Source organism: Trichechus manatus, unplaced genomic scaffold (genome assembly GCF_000243295.1).
Source record: "Trichechus manatus latirostris isolate Lorelei unplaced genomic scaffold, TriManLat1.0 scaffold00052, whole genome shotgun sequence".
In the NCBI taxonomy this organism is placed as follows: Eukaryota; Metazoa; Chordata; class Mammalia; order Sirenia; family Trichechidae; genus Trichechus; species Trichechus manatus.
The window spans coordinates 8,301,375-8,322,432 of NW_004443988.1; the positions used below are offsets into that span (position 1 = coordinate 8,301,375).

Sequence of the window (21,058 nt, forward strand, 5' to 3'; positions counted from 1 at the left end):
TATGATGTTAATGAGGGAAGATGGGCGGCAGTTGTGTTAGTGAGGCAGGACTCAATCTACAAGACTGGATTGTGTCCTGAGGCAATCTCTTGAGATATAAAAGAGAGAAGTGAGCAGAGAGAAGAGGGGGACCTCATACCATCAAGAAAGCAGTGCTGGGAGCAGAGTGCATCCTTTGGACCGGGATTCCTGTGCAGAGAAGCTCCTAGTCCAGGGGAACACCGAAGAGAAGAAGGCCGACAAAGAGAAAAAGCCTTCCCCTGGAGCTGATGCCCTGAATTTGGACTTTTAGCCTACTTTGACTGTGAGCAAATAAACTTCTCTTCGTTAAAACCATCTACTTGTGGTAGTTCTGTTATAGCAGCACTAGATGACTAAGACATGTCCCATAGTCCTGTCTCATCTTTGTTTGAAGAGTTGGCCTTGGGAATGGTTTTAGTTTTGAGCTAACAGAGAGTCCAGGGGCCATGTCTTCTGGGGTCCCTCCAGTTTCAGTCAAACCATTAAGTCTGGTCTTTTTACTAGAATTTGAGTTATGCACCCCACTTTTTTTCTGCTCCATCAGGGACTCTCTGTCGTGTTCCTTGTCAGGGCAGTCACTGGTGGTAGCCGGGCACCATCTAGTTCTTCTGGTCTCAGGCTGATGGAGTCTCTGGTTTATGTGACCCTTTCTGTCTCTTGGACTAATATTTTCCTTGTGTCTTTGGTGTTCTTCATTCTCCTTTGCTCCAGGTGGATTGGGACCAACTGATTCATCTTAGATGGCTGCTCACTAGCTTTTAAGACCCCAGACACCACTCACCAAAGTGGGATGCCGAACATTTTCTTAATAAACTTTGTTATGCCAGTTGACCTAGGTGTCCCCTGAAACCATAGTCCCCAGACTCTTGCCTCTGCTACTCTGTCCTTTGAAGTGTTTGGTTATATTCAGGAAACTTCTTAGCTTTTGGTTTAGTCCAGTTTTGCTGACTTCCCCTGTAGTGTGTGTTGTCCTTCCCTTCACCTAAGATAATTCTTGTCTACTGTCTAGTTAGTGAATGCCCCTCTCCCTCCCTCCCCACCCTCGTAACCATCAAAGAATGTTTTCTTCTGTGTTTAATCCATTTCTTGAGTTCTTATAATAGTGGTCTTATACAATATTTGTCCTTTTGTGACTGACTAAATTCACTAAGCATAATGCCTTCCAGATTTCTCCGTGTTATAAGAGGTTTCACAGATGCATCATTAAAACTAGTCTTCTTTTAGAATTCTTGGCTTCAAAGACTACAGACCTATTTTGGATTAACTACCTAGTTTTAAAAGTTGAGATATTACTTCTTTGAAAGGAGTAGTTGAACAGTGTTGGTGTTTGTTGTTAGAAGGCATGTAGATTGTATTGTGTGATAAATGAATTATTCGTTACAGTGCATGTCTTGATTGTGTTGGCCTCTGTGACCATTAAGGGCTTGTATTTGTTCTGTAAGCCAGTGATTTTTAAAAAATCTTTTATCTATTAACATCACTTTTTATTTGCTTTGTTAAATATAAATATGCGGGCTTTTTTTGGTTTCTTTTAAAAAATCTTCTGTTTCTGTCTCTCTTTTTCTAAGCTGCACATCTTTGACTCCTGGACCCAACTGTGACCGATTTAAACTTCACATACCATATGCTGGAGAGACGTTAAAATGTAAGTAAATGATGACCAAAAAAACCCATCGCCGTTGAGTCGATTCCGACTCATAACAACCCTATAGGACAGAGTAGAACTGCCCCGTAGGGTTTCCAAGGAGTGGCTGGTGGATTCAAACTGCCAACCTTTTGGTTAGCAGCCAAGCCCTTAACCACTACGCCACCAGGGCTCCAAATGATGACTATTTTACCCCAAACGCAGATTACAATGTTAGTTATTGGACTTTCTGCTTTAGTTTTTATTTCCAGCAGTTAGGTATTATCTCCTCAGATATTGATCACTAGGATTTACTACTTTCTTTATCTGTCATTCAATCCTAGTTCTAGTCAAAGTAAGGCAGTTGATAGGAATAAGTTGCAGTCAGATAGTCATGCAGCGAAATTCCTAAGTTTTAGGTAAGCATAGTAATTCTTTAATTATTTTTTCTCCATAGCCAGCTCTTATGTAATACTTCAATAAAGAAAGTCCACTGCTTTAAAATGTCTATTTACAAACAGTTTTTAGATAGGAATGGCTGCTGTCTACCACTGCTACTAACCCCCTTTTGGAACCACTGCTTCTGAGAATCAATGCCTCTGATGTACTCCTGATTGCTACCTGAGTGTCAGAGCCCCAGCTCAGGGACTCATGGCATGGGTTAGGAGTGTTAACGTGTTATCTGTTTTATAACAAGAGTCAAAAATATAAATGGCTACAGGGGTGAGACTGCTAACATAAAAGAGAGAAACGGGCTATGATGGCAAATTGGAGCATACCTACCCCATCAAAAGGGAACTGTCTCTAGTGATTTATTGAAAGAGGTAGAAATACGGATTTTATATGAATTCTATCAGTTCTCTTAGATGTTGACTACTTTTTCAAAATCTGAAACATTGTGGGCCAACATCATGTATACCAAAGCAAATGTTTATGTGGGCTGGCTTGAGGTCCTGGGCCACTGGTTTGTGACCTCAGATGGATTATGTACAAGATCTATTGATGCAGCCCACCATCCATAGCGTGTGTCTTAGTCATTTAGTGTTGCTGTAACAGAAATACCACAAGTGAATGTCTCTAACAAAGAAATTTATTTTCTCACAGTTTAGGAGACTAGAAGTCCCTATTCAGAGTGTCAGCTCGAGGGGAAGGTTTTCTCTCTCTTTTGGCTCTGGAGAAAAGTCCTTATCTCTTCTATTCCTAGGCAGTCTTCATGTGGCTTAACACCTGTGTTCCCCCATCTCTACTTCTCGCTTGCTGGTTTAATCTTTTTTATATCTCAAAAGAGATTGACTCAAGGTACACCCTACACTAATACCGCCTTATTAACATAACAAAGAAAACCTATTCCCAAATGGGATTATAACTGCAGGTATAGGGGTTAGGTTTTACAGCACGTATTTTTGGACTACACAATTCAGTCCATAACAGCATCAGTCTAGGTTGCATCAGCCCTTCTCTGCCATTACTACTGCTGCTGAACTCTAGCCTAGTATGGAAATGATAGTAGTTTTGGTTAGTTAGTATCAGTAAATCACCAGGAATTTTCTCTCTTGAATCTGTGGTGAGCAGTGTATTAAAGTCTCTCTAGTCCCTGGGTTGTGCAAATGGTTACACGTTTGGATACTAACTGAAAGGTCGGCAATTCAAACCCACACAGAGGTGCCTTGGAAGAAAGGCCCGGCTATTTGCTTCTGAAAGGTCACAACCATGAAAACCCTATAGAGCACAATTCTACTCTGCCACACATGGGGTCACAATGAGTGGGAATAGGCTTGATGGCAACTGGTTATTCTTAAAAAGAGGAATAAAGAATACAGATGTTAAAGAAGGGATAGATGGATAAACAGTGCCATTTAGACCATGGACTATGTGTTTTACTGGTACAGGCCATAGGAGCCAGATCTCAGTGTTCTGTAGAAATGCTTTATATTAATTTACCAAATGTAACATTAAAGGAGAAATTTCTGGCATGATGACTTGTTAACCTTGTGTTATTAGACCATTTTCTGGAAACCATTAAAATACAAAAGAATTTTACCTGTCTGAGATAGTAGGACAGATTAGATTACTATCTTTTTTTTAAACAACAAAAAAAATTAACTATATTTAAAAGAAATGACCAAAGTACACGTCATTAACATGGTTAAAAATGTAAATAGTACAGAAAGTTTTATATATGAAAGCTGTAGACCTCTCTCCCATATCTCCCCACTCACAGTCCTGTTTCCTGAGGGAATCAATTTTAAATCTTTTTAACTGGTTCATTGTTTAGTTCTTCTGGGATGATCTTTGTATCTCTAAATAATATGTATGCCTCTTTTTTTTTGATTTATCAGTTTTAGACATTATTATATTTTGACTTTCTGCTCTGATATATGAGATGTGAGTCTCTTTTCACTGTACACCTTATCTTTCTTCTCTTTAATATGATTATATCACCAATATTGGTTCATGTGTTGGTTAGTTACCCTGTAGTTTTTTACTTTTTCTTTTGTAGGGATTGCTTTAAGTACTTTATTATACAGTTAAATGAACAGCCCCCGAAAAAGCCTCAGTAAGTGTTTGGCACACAGCACAGTTATTACTTAGCGCAGTATCTATGCAATAATGATGAACACTTAGTATACTTTTATTTAGTTTCACAACAACCATAGATAGTGTCTGTAGGCTCCCAGCTTCATAAGATGAAGATATTAGCCCTTGCCCTTCCTTCCACTTCTCTTCCTTCGCCTCTCAACTTTTGCGTTCTGTTCTTTTCCTTATACATTGTCTGTTTACACTGAATGACTGCAAGTTTTTATGGGTTCACCAGGACTGGTGGCTTCTTCCTCATCAGTAGCCTCTTCCTCGCATGTATTGCAGGTCAGAGCTTTCTCTGCTCTGTGTCACCAAGCATTGCTTTTACACCTGCATTCTGCCTTCCAGAAATGTGTTGAAATTTCTTATCTACTGATTGCTACTCTCTGTCTGCTTCTTCCTCATCCTTCTGTTGTTTTGGACTTTTGTATTTCTTCACTATCATTTAGTGGGTGCAAAGGGATGGGTTTCAGAAGAGAGAAGAAATAAATGTGCATGATCAGTCTGCAGTTTTGAATCAGAAATAATGTGATTTCGCGAGGATCTTTCTAGATATATGAGTTTAAGTTAGGAAGCACTTATTAATACCTTATATCCTCTCGGTGGAGCCCTGGTGGCGCAGTGGTTAGGAGCTTGGCTGCTAACCAAAAGGTTGACAGTTCGAATCCACCAGCTGCTCCTTGGAAATCATATGGGACAGTTCAGCTCTGTCCTGTGGGGTCACTATGAGTTGGAATCGACTCAACAGCAAGGGGTTTGGTTTGGTATCCTTTCATTACTATAAGATTTTTCACATGAAACTTCTTACTATGTAAGTTATTATATTTACTGTATAAGTTAATTATGTTATATTAAGCTATTGCTAGATATCATTATTACATATTAGGGACTTAATTGAGCCTGTAGTAAAGACGTGATGATCTACTTCTGAAAAGATAGCCATTGAAAACCCTATGGAGCACAATTCTACTCTGACACCACCATGGTTGGAACTGACTCGACAGCAACTGTTTATGACTTATAGTAAATGAATAATATATGAGCTTTGTATAGTGGCGTTCTTGCACATTAACGTGAGTCAAGATCCTAGCCTAAGCAGCCCACAGCCAAATACAGGGAGAAGGTAGTTGATCATGGAAATTGTATTTACAAAAGTTCATTAAATTGGAAGGATGAGTTGACTTTTTTTGTTTTTTTTTCTTCTGAAACTGTTGACTTAATTTAGGAAAACTTTCTGAGGAATGTTGGCCATATGCTTAAGTTTAGTGTTGGAATCAGGGTGTGGCAGGGGGCTACAGAGCCAGGGAAATATTTGATTTAACAGACTGGAGGAAAGTGTTGTTACATGTAAATTTCTTCTAGGCTTGGGGAAAATATGTAGTGTTTAAGGGGCCGTTTCACCCCTTGCTTTAAAAAAATTACCTTAAAAACTCTCAAACTGGTAAACTTTGGGGTGCCCCGGCTACGATATGGAGGCCTAACCATAAACAACTTTAAATATTCAGATGGAGAGTATATTTTAATATCTGTTAAAACTGTGATAGAATCACCCAGAATAAATGAAATCAACTACATAAATTATACAACGTAAGTTACTACTCTCTAACAGTATAAAAAATTACAAAATTTATACCAAGTTAGAAAATCAAAACAAACAGATGAAACAAACCCTTTGAACATGTAGTTAAAGCTCAAGTGAAGATCAGTTGGGCTGCCTTTACTGGGCTGGTGTTTTACCCAACTGCCCACATAAACTTATATTCGTATGGACCCTTACACAGCAAGGTTATTTTATTTCCCTTAATCTGTATGATCTTTAGGTCATGGTCATTTAAGGTTTCTTTCTTTGTAACTGTACTTATTTGAAAATTATTTAAAAATTAGTTTTGTTTAGAGTTTTTCTCAAGTATTTCTAAGAGTTTGTTGAGTTGAATGATGGCATTGATGGTCATGTAAAACAATTAGGTTTTTATCAACCTCAATACAGTAATTAGTGTAGTTTCAAGCTGGGTCTCTGAATGGTTTGAAATTCAGGGAAGTAGAGGATTTACTGTGTCAGCCAAAATTGATTGTAAAAGAACAAATCATTCATGTTTTAAAGAATCTGTTATTCCCTCTTGGAAAACGGTAAGATTTTTGTATTGCTTTAAAATTAATCTATTAGACTCATTTCTTTATTTTACTTTAAAAAAATCTTGCAGAGACAAAGACATTCACATATGTTTCTACTCCATCAATTTTTATAACCTTAGACTTATTATGTTGCCGTCATTAGGTGCCATAGAGTCGGTCTGACTTGTAGCGACCCTGTGTACGGCAGAACAAAACACTGATCCTGCTTCATCCTCACAATTGTGTCTATGTGTGAGCCTGTTGTTGCAACTACTCTGTTCATCCATCTCTGTCATGGTTTGAATTATGTCCCCCAAAAAATGTGTGTATCAATTTGGTTAGGCCATGATTCCTGGTACTGTGTGATTTTCCTATATGTTGTAAATCCTGCCTCTATGATGTTAATGAGGGAGGATGGGTGGCAGTTGTGTTAGTAAGGCAAGACTGGATCTACAAGACTGGATTGTGTCCTGAGGCAATCTCTTCAGATATAAGACAGAAGTGAGCAGTGAGACAGGGGGAAACTCATACCATCAAGAAAGCAGTGCCGGGAGCAGAGCGGGTCCTTTGGACAGGGGTCCCTGCGCCGAGAAGCTCCTAGTCCGGGGGAACACTGATGAGAAGGCCGAGAGAGAGAAAGCCTTCCCCTGGAGCTGACACCCTGAATTTGGACTTTTAGTCTACTTTACTGTAAGGAAATAAATTTCTCTTCGTTAAAACCATCCACTTCTGGTATTTCTGTTTTGGCAGCACTAGATGACTAAGACAGTCTCTTTGAGGGTTTTCCTCTTTTTCACTGATCCTCTACTTTACCAAGCATGACGTCTTTCTCCAGGGACTGGTCCCTGGTTAAAGCACTTGGCTGCTAACCAGAAGGTTGGCTGTTCAAACCCACCAGCCTCTCCACGGGGGAAAGTTGTGGCATTCTGCTTCCGTAAAGATCTATTATAGCCAAGATTAATAAGGTCATACCAAACCAAAAAACCAAACCTGTTGCCGTCAAGTCGATTCTGACTCATAGCAACCCTATAGGACAGAGTAGAACTACCCTGTAGGGTTTCCAAGGAGCTGCTGGTGAATTCAGACTACCATCCTTTTGGTTAGCAGCCCACGCGTAACCACTATGTCACCAGGGCTCCAATAACGTCATAGTTAATGTTAATTATCACAAGATTTGTGAATGAATTCTATCTCCTACAACCAACATAATCTTAATCTTCAGATGAGCAAATACAAATTTCAGTAACAAACATTTTAACAGATGTTTTCTAAAACAAACATACATAATAGTAAGGTAATATAGTTTAACAGTCCTTGGAAGGTAACTACTACAGCAAATAGAAAAGCTCTTTGCCTTTTTTAGAAACAGACCTAGAAAGAAACCTAATTTATGGCAATAAGAAAATTAATAAGTATAGACATAAATTCTATTCTCTTGTAACTAATAGATAAATATTTTCTGTCTCCTTTATCTTTCTAAGCAAAGGGTAATGGCTAACTTAGTGCTTTGCAGTCTCAAAACTGTTTAATTAACAACTTCTTTATCTAAAGTTTCTCATTAAATCTCATTGAAAACTAACAATGTGTGATTTAAACTGTAACTTTAACCAAAGCTGAATCAAAATATTTGGAGCTTATAGCAACTTTATTTCATAAGTTAGAGACTGAAACTGTTTTGTTTATTAAATTATTTCTCCGGTCCCTAGCACAGTAAAAATACTCAATTAAATATTTGTTGAAGCAATGGAATGAATGCATACATGCATGAATGAACCAATCTTCGTGTTCAGATTTTTGTTGTTTGAACTGTAGTGTTATAAAGAATGTGGCATTCTGTTACTTGTATCAGTCTTTTGCCAAGAGAAATTCAGTATCCTAGAAGTTATTTATTATACAAGGAAATTGTAATTGGAACATTGCTCTTAACATTTCAAAACACAGGAAGGACATAGAGTACTTTGCAGATTTGGAGTCTGTATCAATTTTGTCTTAATATATTTTTACTCTTCCCTCTCAAAACAGATGAATGAAAATGAAATGTAGCTAAAATTTATATTTCAGAATTATTTTGTGTATTAGAAAACTACTTCTATGAATTGGTTTCATTTCTGAATAAAGGAAGCTTTATGCAATTAGTGCTAATGAGAATGAAAGACCAAAGGAGAGGGCATATTTCTACTCATGAATTCATGAGTTGATTCCTCAGAATCACCCACATTCAAAATTAACTAATTGAAGTAAAAAAAGACCAGGAGATTATAGTACATTACTAGTGAGGTTTTTGTTTCTTCAGCTCTTTTAATAATGTAAAGAGACAACTGTTGGGCAATGAAAGAGTTGCCAGTTTGTGTCAGATGCTCAGGAAAAATGTTAAAGGTTATCGCAGTTAAAGAGTAGTCCTTGAATTTCACTATTTTAGAGGAGACAACTGGTGCTTACCTAAACACAATTAGAAAAATGAATTTGCAGTGATCAAGGTTGATTTGAGTAAGATACATGTTCAGGTCTTTGATGGTACCACCAGAATGAGTGAAAATTTATCAGTTTTAGCAAAATTCTCAGAGGAAGAGCCCTGAACTTCATAAATACATGTTTATAAAAATAGTCACCCTAGTCACACTCTATAGCACTTAACTCTTAAGATTCAATCATTGTGTCTGTTTTTTGTTTATACTATTTAAATAGGGCTCACATTTTATTTCCAATCTCTGGTTTAGTGCCTGGCATTTTTAGAGGGGCTTGATAATGTTTGTGGGATGAATGAACCATATTCATTCTTTGGATCTGGCAGTGATGATGAAGTGAAAGAACTCTGAACTATTCTTAATTCTACAAATTCTTTGAATAACAGTATGCATCTATGAAGAGAGATTATTGAAATATCTGAAGTTATATCAAGCAAGTCCGTGGCCAGTAAATCAGTTTGCTAACATAGGTTTTAAATTTGAAATCATCTTTTGTTTAAAATTTATCTATTTCTTACTAACAGTTTATTTAAATCAAGGAGTGTTTGATTATAAGAAACTCATTGGACCTAACGTAAATTAAAGAGTTTGTTTGTTTCTTTGTCTTTATAATCAAATGAATTCCGTGGTGTCCATCTTTAGTCCTCAGAGGAACTGGAAGGCTGGCAGGAACCATAGTAGCTAGTCAGCAACTGCGTTCTTGTTTGTGTACGCCCTTCTCCCTCAACCTTCTATTGTCATGTCACTCTATTCTCTTTATTCTTTCTTTCACCAAGCTTCCTCTGTTCTCCTCACCTAGGGCAGAAATGGCTTCCTGAGCTCCCTACATGACAACTCAGTTCAAGGCCACCAGAGACAACCTGTGGTCACTGAGTCTAAATTCTTTTGAAATGGGCCCGATTGGCAGCTGGGGCTCGGTGTCCACTCATGATCCAGTGATATGGCTAAGAGTTCTAGGTCATGTATTATCAGCCTAGTTACTAGGGGCTGGTTTTAACACAAGGTGCTGGGCAGGTACCTGAAGAAGTGTCTGTTACACTGTTTTAGGAATTCTTTCTAAAGAGCTTCAAAGTGAAGCTACTATATAGACATTTTCCTTTTGTCTTTAACAATAGAAGCAATATCATTGTTTATCATCTGAGTAGAGTGATGAATATTTCAAAGCCATTTGCAACAAAGTGAAGAAGTCATGCCAAAAAAATTATCTCCGAAGGTTTTGAAATTGAAAGGTTTTCTCTTCAGAGGAAAAAGTCTGAAAACAATAGACTATGTTTTGGATAATACATTCTGTCCCCTGTCCTCAGAGGAGCAGTGTAAAATTGCTGTTCATTTCCAAGGATTGGATACTATGTCACTAAATTTAAATTTATATATTTATTGAAGAATGATTACAACAAAATGAACCCAATATCAGAACTGCTGTTTAAATGGAATACACCATATAATTAAAACAATGATCAAACATGCAGAGATTTTTACCGACTTGTTGCAGATAGAGTTCCAGAACTTCTACTTTACTGAACATACTTAAAATTCAACTTCATTTTTGATCCATATCTCCTTAACTGATTTGGCTGCTGCTTTTGTTTGTGCATGTGCATGTGTGCATGTGTGCACGTGTTTTAACACAATGCTTTTTGCATCTCAAGTCTATTAAATATAATTTGTCTTAGCCAATCAGCATAGTAAGCTTAGAATGTTCTTTTTTCAGCTCTTTGTCCTTTAAAAACTTACTTAGGCAACCACCGTGTAGAGACACTCAGGGCATGGCACTGATCTCTATCAAACAGAAACTGGTAACCAGACTGATGGTACCAAAGGGACCCTGTGGTGCTGTGGAGAAGTAGCTTGCATTAGCCGAAAAAATATCAAAGCTTTGATTTAATCTTATTTATGAGAATTTTTTTCTTTGATTGCCTTGTTATTTTACCTTCCATTTTATATTTTGGCCAAAAGGTCCAGAGCTGGCTGCTGTGGCAACAGCTGTTGGTATTTTTGTTGGGATGACAAGGATATTTTATGAAAAATTTCTTGTATTATTTAAAATAAAAAATCTGTTTGGATAAAAATAACCAGGTAATCTCTCTGTCTTAATCCCACTCTTATCCGCTTCAGTATTTGAGTGGACTAAACCCATCAGTCTGGCATTCAAGGCCAGTCACAGTCGGCTGTCTTTGCCATTCTAGTCTTCCAGGCCTCCTCAATTGGAGCTCAGCTAACAACAATCCAAGTCAAAAGCTGACACAACTTATTATACTTCCCAAATACCCTGCCTTTCTTGCTTCTACTTTTGTTCACACTGTTTTGGCTTCCTGGAATGATCCTTCAGTAGGGCAGAGCAAAGAAATAATAGAATAGTCTGATTGTCTTGTGAGATACCTGGTTTTTCATTTTTACTCACAAATCTGCCACTCTGATGGATGTGCTTTCTATTTCGGAGGCTTCTTGGCCACCTCTGGTCTAGTCTCCAAGATCATCTTCAAGGAGAGTAGGAGTTAACCATTTTTACTGACTTGTAACAGTTGAACTAAGTAAAAAAGTTGGACACTATGTTCAGAGACTTAGTATTTTGCATCATGCTGATAGGCATTGTAATTTTCCTTGGTAGCACAGTCCATTTTACTTTTATTTTTATCTTTTTAAAAGATTCATTTACTTAAAGATTATTATTATCTAGCATTCAAGGTATTTTTAGAGGCTAATTAGGGAGGCAGGTCACCTTTGATTTAGTGAGTGTTCTAAAAAATGCACATTGAAAGGCAAGTAAGAAGTGCTAATTTTGTGAATTAGACATCTCTTTAGATTTTGAGGATTCCTTTGTCCTGCTGTTTTAGAATATTATAGTATTTTCTTAGAATTAATGGAATATTAGAAATATTTGAAGAATGACAACCATTATTATTAACTTATATTTGTAAAATCAGTTTTGTTATAAACCAAAAAAAAACAAACCCAATGTGATCGAGTCGATTCCAACTCATAGTGACCCTATAGGACAGAATAGAACTGCCCCATAGGGTTTCCAAGGAGCAGCTGGTGGATTTGAACTGCTGACCTTTTGGTTAGCAGCCAAATGCTTAACCACTGCACCACCAGGGCCCTGTATAATCTGGCTTTGATGCTAATTATATTTTGTTAAAAAATGACTGATAGCTATAATGTTAAACTAGCTTATTGAGCATTTATTTTATAAAGAGGTGTGTTTGTATATATATACATATGTATATATATAAGTAATATATATAAATATAATAATTATGTGGTCAGGATTTATATACCACTCTTTTTATTACATAAACTTTATTAAAGTATAATTTACATACAATAAAACGACCATTTTCAGTGTACAGTTAAATGCGTTTTGACAATTGTAAAGTTTTATAACCTTACCACAGTCAAGATATAGAACATTTCCTTTCCCCTAAAAAGTCAGTCGGTCCCCTCCACCACTGTCCCTTCAACCCCTGAACCTGATCTGCTGTCACTATGTAACAGTTTTCATATAAATGGAGTTCATATAAATTTTCATATAAATGGAGTTATACACTGTGGTTTTTGATGTATGGCTTCTTTCACTCAGCATATTGTTTTTGAGATTCTTCCATATTATTGTTTGTATCAATATTTTTCACTACTTGTCTGTCAGTTTGTTGTACTGTGGTGGCTTTTATGTTGTTGTGATGCTAGAAGCTATGCCATCAGTATTTCAGGTACCAGCAGGGTCACAGATGGTGGACAGGTTTCAGGTGAGCTTCCAGATTAAGACAGACTAAGAAAAAGGACCTAGTGATCGACTTCTAAAAAAACTGACCGGGGAAAACCTTATGAACAGCAGCAGAACATTGTCTACTATAGTGCTGTAAGATAAGCCCCTCAGGTTGGAGGGCACTCAGCGTACGACTGGGGAAGAGCTGCCTCCTCAAAGTAGAGCTGACAGTTAATGATGTGGATGGAGTAAAGCTTTCAGGACCTTCATATACTGACGTGGCGCAACTCAAAAAGAGAAGAAAAGCTGCAAACATCCATTAATAATCAGAACATGGAATGTATGAAGTATGAGTCTAGGAAAATTGGAAGTTGTCAAAAATCAAATAGAACGCATAAAGATCAATATCCTAGGCATCAGTGAGCTGAAAGGGACTGGTATTGGCCATTTTGAATTGGACAATCATTTGATCTATGCCTGGAATGACAAAATGAAGAGGAATGGTGTTGTATGAATCATCAAAAAGAACATTTCAAGATCTATCCTGAAGTACAATGCTGTCAGTGATAGGAAGATATGAGTAGGCCTACAAGGAAGACCAGTTAATACTACTATTATTCAAATTTATATACCACCATTAAGACAAAAGAGGAAGAAATGGAAGATTTTTACCAACTTACGCAGTCTGAAATTGATCAAACATGCAGTCAAGATGCATTGATAATTACTGGTGATTGGAATACAAAAGTTGGAAACAAACAAGAAGGATCAGTAATTGGAAAATATGGCCTTGGTGATAGAAATGATGCTGGAGATTGCACGATAGAATTTTGCAAGACCAATGACTTCTTCATTGCAAGTACCTTTTTTCAACAACATAAACGGCAATGATACACGTGGACCTTACTGGATGAAAAACAGGGATCAAATCGACTACATCTGTTGAAGGAGATGCTGGAAAAACTCAGTATCATCAATAAGAACAAGTCCAAGGGCCAACTGTGGAACAGACCATCAGTTACTCATATGCAAGTTCAAGATGAAGCTGAAGAAAATTAAAACAAGTCCACGAGAGCCAAAGTACAACCTTGGGTATGTCTCACCTGAATTTAGAGACCATCTCAAGAATAGATTTGATGCTTTAAACAATAACTACCGAAGACCAGAAGAGTTGTGGGATGACATCAAGGACATCATACATGAAGGAAGCAAAAGGTCATTAAAAAGAGATGCAGAAAAGAAAAGACCAAAATGAATGTAGAAGTGACTCTGAAACTTGCTCTTGAACATAGAGTAGCTAAAATGAATAGAAAAAATAATGAAGTAAAAGAGCCAACTGAAAATTTCAAAGGGCTGCTTGAGAAGACTAAGTAAACTATTGTAATGAGATGTGCAAAGAGCTGGAGTTAGAAAACCAAAAGGGAAGAACACACTTGGTGTTTCTCAAACTGAAAGAACTGAAGAAAAAGTTCAACCCTCGAGTTGCAATACTGAAGGATTCTTTGGGAAAAATACTGAATGATGCAGGAAGCATCAAAAGAATATTGAAGGAATACACAGTCACTGTACCAAAAAGAATTGGTCAGCGTTCAACCATTTCAGGAGGTAGCATGTGCTCAAGAACCAATGGTATTGAAGAAAGAAGGCCAAGCTGCACTGAAGGCAATGATGAAAAACAAGACTCCAGGCATTGACAGGATACCAACTGAGATGTTTCAACAAACAGATGCAACACTGGAAGTACTCGCTTATCTATGCCAAGACATTTTGAAGACAGCTACCTGGCTAACCAACTGGAAGAGCACGGTATTTTTGCCCATTCCAAAGAAAGGTGATCCAGGGGAGGTGGGGCCAAGATGGCAGAGTAGTCAGATGCTTCTGGTGGACTCTCTAACAACAAAGACCCGATAAAACAAGTGATTTGATTATATATGGCCCTGAACATCAAAGGCAGAGTTGAGGGACTGGACTGAGTGGCAGGGGGAGGGAGAGACAGTTCGGAAGCAGCGAAGAGTTGCCAAACCTCACCCGGTGAGAGTCTGAGCCCTTCAGGTGTGATCAGCTCGGGGTTGTGCGAGGAGTCAGGCCAGCGGCTGTGCTGGGGAGGCGCGTTTTCCACACTGGTAGAGACCCATGCAAAAGAGTCTACATAGCCACGCAGAACCAGTGAGAAGCAGCCCTGGATTGGTAAAAAGATACGTAATTGTGTATGGCCTACCATGCGGATCAAAAACACCCCCCTTAGGGAAAAACCTCTTTCCCATTTATCTCCCTGCTCCCTGCTCTGTACTGAGTCCTGGGCCGGCTTCAGAAATTGCTGAGTCCCCTGGGCCAGAAATAGGATCCATCACATGCCTGGAGCCATTCTCCTTGCCTTGGAGAGTGAACAAATTAACAAAGAGGGGAAAAAAATAAACTGTCGGCTCCCCTAAGCCAGGAACCCAGGGTAGACACAACTCCTTTGTCTAGACACAGGCATAAGGGATCCACGGACTTCGAGTTCCTTTCCTACTACATAGACTTGTGTGGGCCCATTCCAACAGCGTAGGCCCTCATTACCGCAGTACAACAGGGTATATACCAGAAGTCTAACTTCAACCATTTCAGCTGTGAACTGGCAGATTCTTGACATTTGACACTGCTCTGCCCATTAAGCAGGGTCTTCACCTACCCACATCGGGGTCCTGAGGACAGGTGGCTCCACCCATGCCACCTAGCCACCTGCGATAGGGGCCCATGAATAAGAGGTGCCCCTGGTCCGTACAGCCAACAGCATTAGGTGCTCATAGTCTAGCTGCAAAACTCACCCACATACGCACAATAGAGAACAGGGACACGCCTTCCTCCTGGACACTCAGGGTGGCCATCAGCCCCCTGCCTTGCTCAGAATGTGTCACACTGCTACCACCAGATACCTGTGCCTACACCAATCACGCATGCCTGTCTAGGACTGTAAATGAGAGCCTACAGCACACACTTGGTGGCTATCTCCCTGGGCACCTCAGCTGAATCCATACAGGAGGAGTGGATGGATTACTGAGCTCACATACCTAGTAACTGATCTAACTACCTGGCAACAGGACATTAGAGCTTCAAAGGTGCCACTAATCAAACTAGCTCATACAAGCAGCTACTTGGGCATATCAAATCAAAACAAGAAGCTAGGACACAGTAAGCAAACATAAAATAAATAAATATAATAACTTATTGATGGCTCGGAGGCAACAGTCAATGTCAGATCACATAAAGAGGCAATACATGTTGGCTTCAGCAAGCTCCCAAAATAAAGAATCTAGAAATTTTCCAGACGAGGAAAATTTCTTGGAATTACCAGAGGTAGAATACAAAAGATTAATGTACAGAACTCTTCAAGAAATTAGGAAGGAAATTAAGCAAAACACAGAATAGACTAGAGAAGAGCATAACGACAAATTTAACAGGCTGCAAGAATCCATAGAGAGACAGCAATCAGAAATCCGGAAGATTAACAATAAAATTTCAGAATTAGACAACTCAGTAGAAAGTCATTGGAGCAGAATTGAGGCAATGCAAGTCAAAATTAGTGAGATTGAAGATAAAGCACTTGACACCAACTTATTTGAGGAAAAATCAGATAAAAGGATTAAAAAAATGAAGAAACCCTAAGAACTATGTGGCATTCTATCAAGAGGAATAACCTACAAGTGATTGGAGTACCAGAACACGGAAGGGATAGCAGAAAATACACAGAGAATTGTTGAAGATTTGTTGGCAGAAAACTTCCCAGATATCACGAAAGATGACAAGATATCTATCCAAGATGCACATCAAACCCCACATAAGGTAGATCCCAAAAGAAAGTCACCAAGACATATTATAATCAAACTTGCCAAAACCAAACCTAAAGAGAGAATTTTAAGAGTGGCTGGGGATAAGTGAAAAGTCATCTACAAAGGAGAGTCAATAAGAATAAGCGCGGAGTACTGAGCAGAAACCATGCAGTCAAGAAGGCAATGGGGTGATACATATAAAGCCTTGAATGAAAAAAAATGCCAGCCAAGAATTATATATCCAGCAAAAATGTCTCTCAAAAATGATGGCGAAATTAGGGCACTTCCAGGTAAACAAACATTTAGGGAATTTGCAAAAACCAAACCAAAATTACAAGAAATACTAAAGGGAGTCCTCCCGTTAGAAAATCAGTAACATCAGATAACAACCCAAGACTAGAACACTGGGCAGAGCAACCAGATATCAACCCATATAGGAAAGTCACAAAAATAAATCAAAGCTAAAACACTGAAAACAGGGAAACAGATGTCAATATGTAAAAGATGATGACATTAAAACAAAAAGAAGGACTTAAAAAATATAGACATAGATTTTTCATACGCAGAGGAACTCAAGGTGATATAAAGAAACAAAAGACTGGTATAAACTTAGACAAATAGGGGTAAATATTAACATAACCACAAAAGAAACTAAGAATCCTAAAAGTCAAAATAAAAAACTAGAAAAAATATAAAGACTCAGCAAACACAAAATCAATAACAATGAAAAAGAGGAAAAGAAAATACATAAAGAAAAACAACTCAGCACAGAAAATTAAGTGGAACAAAGCAACGGTGAACAACACACAGAAAAAGACATCAAAATGACAGCATTTAAACTCATACCTATCAATAATTGTGCTGAATGTAAAGGGACTAAATGCACCAATAAAGAGACAGAGAGCGGCAGATTGGATAAAAAAACACGATCTGTCTATATGCCGTCTATAAGAGACACACCTTAGACGTAAAGACACAAACTAAAACTCAAAGGATGGAAAAAATGTATCAAGCAAACAACACTCGAAAAAGACCAGGAGTGGCAATATTAATCTGACAAAGTAGACTTTAAAGTAAAATCCACCACAAAGGATAAGGAAGGACACTATATAATGACTAAAGGGTCAATACACCAGGAGGACGTAATATAATAAATACTTACGCACCCAATGACAGGGCTCCAACAGACATAAAACAAACTCTAACAGCACTGAAAAGAGAGACAGCTTCACAATAGTAACAGGAGACTTTAACACCACTTTCGGTGCAGGACAGAACATCCAGAGAGAAGCTCTACAAAGACACAGAAGAGCTAAATGCTACAGTCAGCCAATTTGGTCTCACAGACATATACTGAACACGCCGTTCAACAGCAGTCAAGTATACTTTCTTTTCTAACGTGCATGGAACAGTCTCCAGAATAGACCACATATTAGGCCATAAAGCAAGCTTTAAAATCCAAAGCATGGAAGTATTACAAAGCATCTTTTCTGACCATAAAGCCATAAACGTAGAAATCAACAACAGAAAAAGTAAGGAAAAAAAAATAAAACGTGGAAACTGAACAACACCTTGCTCAAAAACTACTGTGTTATAGCAGAAATTAAGGATGAAATGAAGAAATTCATAGAATCCAATGAGAGTGACAACACATCCTACCAGAACCTTTGGAACACAGCAAAAGCAGTGCTCAGACATCAGTTTAGAGTAATAAATGCACACATCCAAAAAGAACAAAGGATCGTAATCAAAACTTAAGCCTACATCAGGAACAAATAGAAAGAGAGCAGCAAAAGAAGCCCTCAGGTGCCAGAAGAAAGGAAATAGTAAGAATTAGAGCAGAATTAAATGAAATAGAGAATAGAAAAACAATTGAAAGATTTAACGAGAACAAAAGCTGGTTCTTTGAAAAGATGAACAAAATTGATTAACCATTGGCCAAACTGACAGAAGAAAAACAGGAGAGGAAGCAGACAACCCGTATAAGAAATGAGATGGGTGATATCACAACAGACCCAACTGAAATTAAAAGAATCATAACAGAATACTATGAAAAATTGTACTCTAACAAATTAAAAAACCTAGAGGAAATGGACAAATTTCTAGAAACTCACTACCTACCTAAACTAACACAAACAGAGGTAGAACAACTAAATAAACCCATAACAAAAGAAGAGATTGAAAAGGTAATTTAAAAACTCCCAACAAAAAAAAAGCCCTGGCCCGGATGGCTTCACTGGAGAATTCTACCAAACTTTCAGAGAAGAGTTAACACCACTACTACTAAAGTTATTTCAGAGCATAGAAAAGGATGGAATACTCCCAAACTCGTTCTATGAAGGCAGCATAACCCTGATACCAAAACCAGGTAAAGACACCACAAAATAAGAAAATTATAGACCAATATCCCTCATGAACATTGACGCAAAAAATCCTCAACAAAATTCTAGCCAGTAGACTTCAGCAAAATATCAAAAAACTAATTCACCACGATCAAGTGGGATTTATACCAGGTATGCAGGGATGGTTCAAGATCAGAAAAACAATCAATGTAATCTATCACATAAATAAAACAAAAGACAAGAACCACATGATCTTATCAATCGATGCAGAAAAGGCATTTGACAAAGTCCAACACCCATTCATGATAAAAACTCTCAACAAAATAGGAATAGAAGGGAAATTCCTCAGTATAATTAAGGGCATTTATACAAAGCCGACAGCCAACATCATTCTTTATGGAGAGACTTTGAAAGCATTCCCCTTGAGAACGGGAACCACACAAGGATGCCCTTTATCACCACTGTTATTCAACATTGTGCTGGAGGTCCTAGTCAGAACAGTTAGGCTAGAAAAAGAAATAAAGGTATCCAAATTGGTAGGGAGGAAGTCAGAGTATCTCTATTTGCAGATGATATGATCTTAAACACAGAAAACCCCAAAGAATCCACAAGAAATCTACTGGAACTAACAGAAGATTTCGGCAAAGTTTCAAGATACAAGATAAACATACAAAAATCAGTTGGATTCCTTTACACTAATTAAGAGAACCTCGAAGAGGAAATTAGCCAATCAATACCATTTACAGTAGCCCCAGGAAGATAAAATACTTAGGAATAAATCTAACCAGAGGCATAAAAGATCTGTACAGTAATACTACAAGACACTGAAGAAACCAAAAGAAACCTGCATAAGTGGAAAAGACATGCCTTGCTCGTGGATAGGCAGACTGAACATTGTGAAAATGTCAGTGCTACCCAAAACGATCTACAGATGCAATCCTGATCCAAATTCCGCCAGCATTTTTTATTGAGATGGAGAAACAAATCACTAACTTCATATGGAAAGGGAAGAGGTCCCGAATTATTAGAGCATTACTCAAGAAGAAGAACAAAGTGGGAGGCCTCACACTACCTGATTTTAGAAACTATTATACAGCCACAGTAGTCAAAATAGCCTGGTACTGGTACAACAACAGATACATAGACCAATGGAACAGAATTGAGAATCCAGACTTAAATTCGTCCACCTATGAGCAGCTGATATTTGACAAAGGCCCAAAGTCCGTTAATTGGGAAAAAGACAAGTCTCTTTAACAACTGGTGCTGGCATAGCTGTATATCCACTTGGAAAAACTGAAACAAGACCCATATCTCACATCATGCACAAAAAATAACTCAAAATGGATCAAAGACTTAAATATAAAATCGAAAACAATAAAGATCATGGAAGAAAAAATAGGGACAATGCTAGGAGCACTAGAACATGGCATAAATACAATACAAACCATAAGAAACAATGCACAAACAGCAGAAGAGAGACTAGATAACTGGGAGCTCCTAAAAATGAAACACATATGCTCTTCAAAAGTCTTCACCAAAAGAGTCAAAAGACAACCTACAGACTGGGAAAAAATTTTTGACTATGACAAATCTGATCAGCATCTAATCTCTGCAATCTACAAGATATTGCAAAACCTCAAGAACAAAAATACAAATAACACAGTTAAAAAATGGGCAAAGTATATAAACAGGCAGTTCGCCAAAGAAGATATTCAGGTGGCTAACAGACACATGAGGAAGTGCTCACGATCATTAGCTGTTAGAGAAATGCAGATCAGAGCTACAATAAGATATCATCTCACCCCAACAAGGCTAGCATTAATCAAAAAATCACGAAGTTAGTAAATGCTGGAGGGGTTGTGGAGAGACTGGAACACTTATACACTGTTGGTGGAAATGTAAAATGGTACAACCACTTTGGAAATTGATTTGGCACTTCCTTAAAAAGCTAGAAATAGAAGTACCATACGATCCAACTATCCCGCTCCTTGGAATATATCCTAGATAAATAAGAGCTGTCACATGAATAGACGTATGCACACCATGTTTATTGCAGTACTGTTCACAATAGCAAAAAGATGGAAACAACCTAGGTGCCCATCAGCAGAGGAATGGATAAACAAATAATGGTATAGCCACATAATGGAATACTATCCAACGATAAAGAACAACGCTGAAGCCGTGAAACGTCTGATAACATGGAGCAAACTGGAACTTATTGTGAGTGAGTTTAGTCAGTCACAGAAGGACAAATATTGTATAAGACCACTATTATAAGAACTCAAGAAAAGGTTTAAACACAGAAGAAAACACTCTTTGTTGGTTACGAAGGTGGGGAGGGAGGGTGATGGTTATTTACTAACTAGATGGCAGATAAGAATTATCTTAGGTGAAGGAAA

At 38.0% G+C, this 21,058-nt stretch overlaps 1 protein-coding gene across 3 annotated transcripts in view; it reads left to right on the plus strand.

The window, feature by feature from the left end:
- Positions 1-21,058, plus strand: part of BABAM2 (BRISC and BRCA1 A complex member 2) — a 645,299-nt gene that overhangs the window by 80,583 nt on the left and 543,658 nt on the right. For all 3 annotated transcript variants that reach the window (XM_004377641.1, XM_023732449.1, XM_023732450.1), the window contains exon 3: positions 1,590-1,666. In XM_004377641.1, coding sequence (XP_004377698.1) covers positions 1,590-1,666 — 77 coding nt within the window. The remainder of the gene's footprint in view (positions 1-1,589; positions 1,667-21,058) is intronic.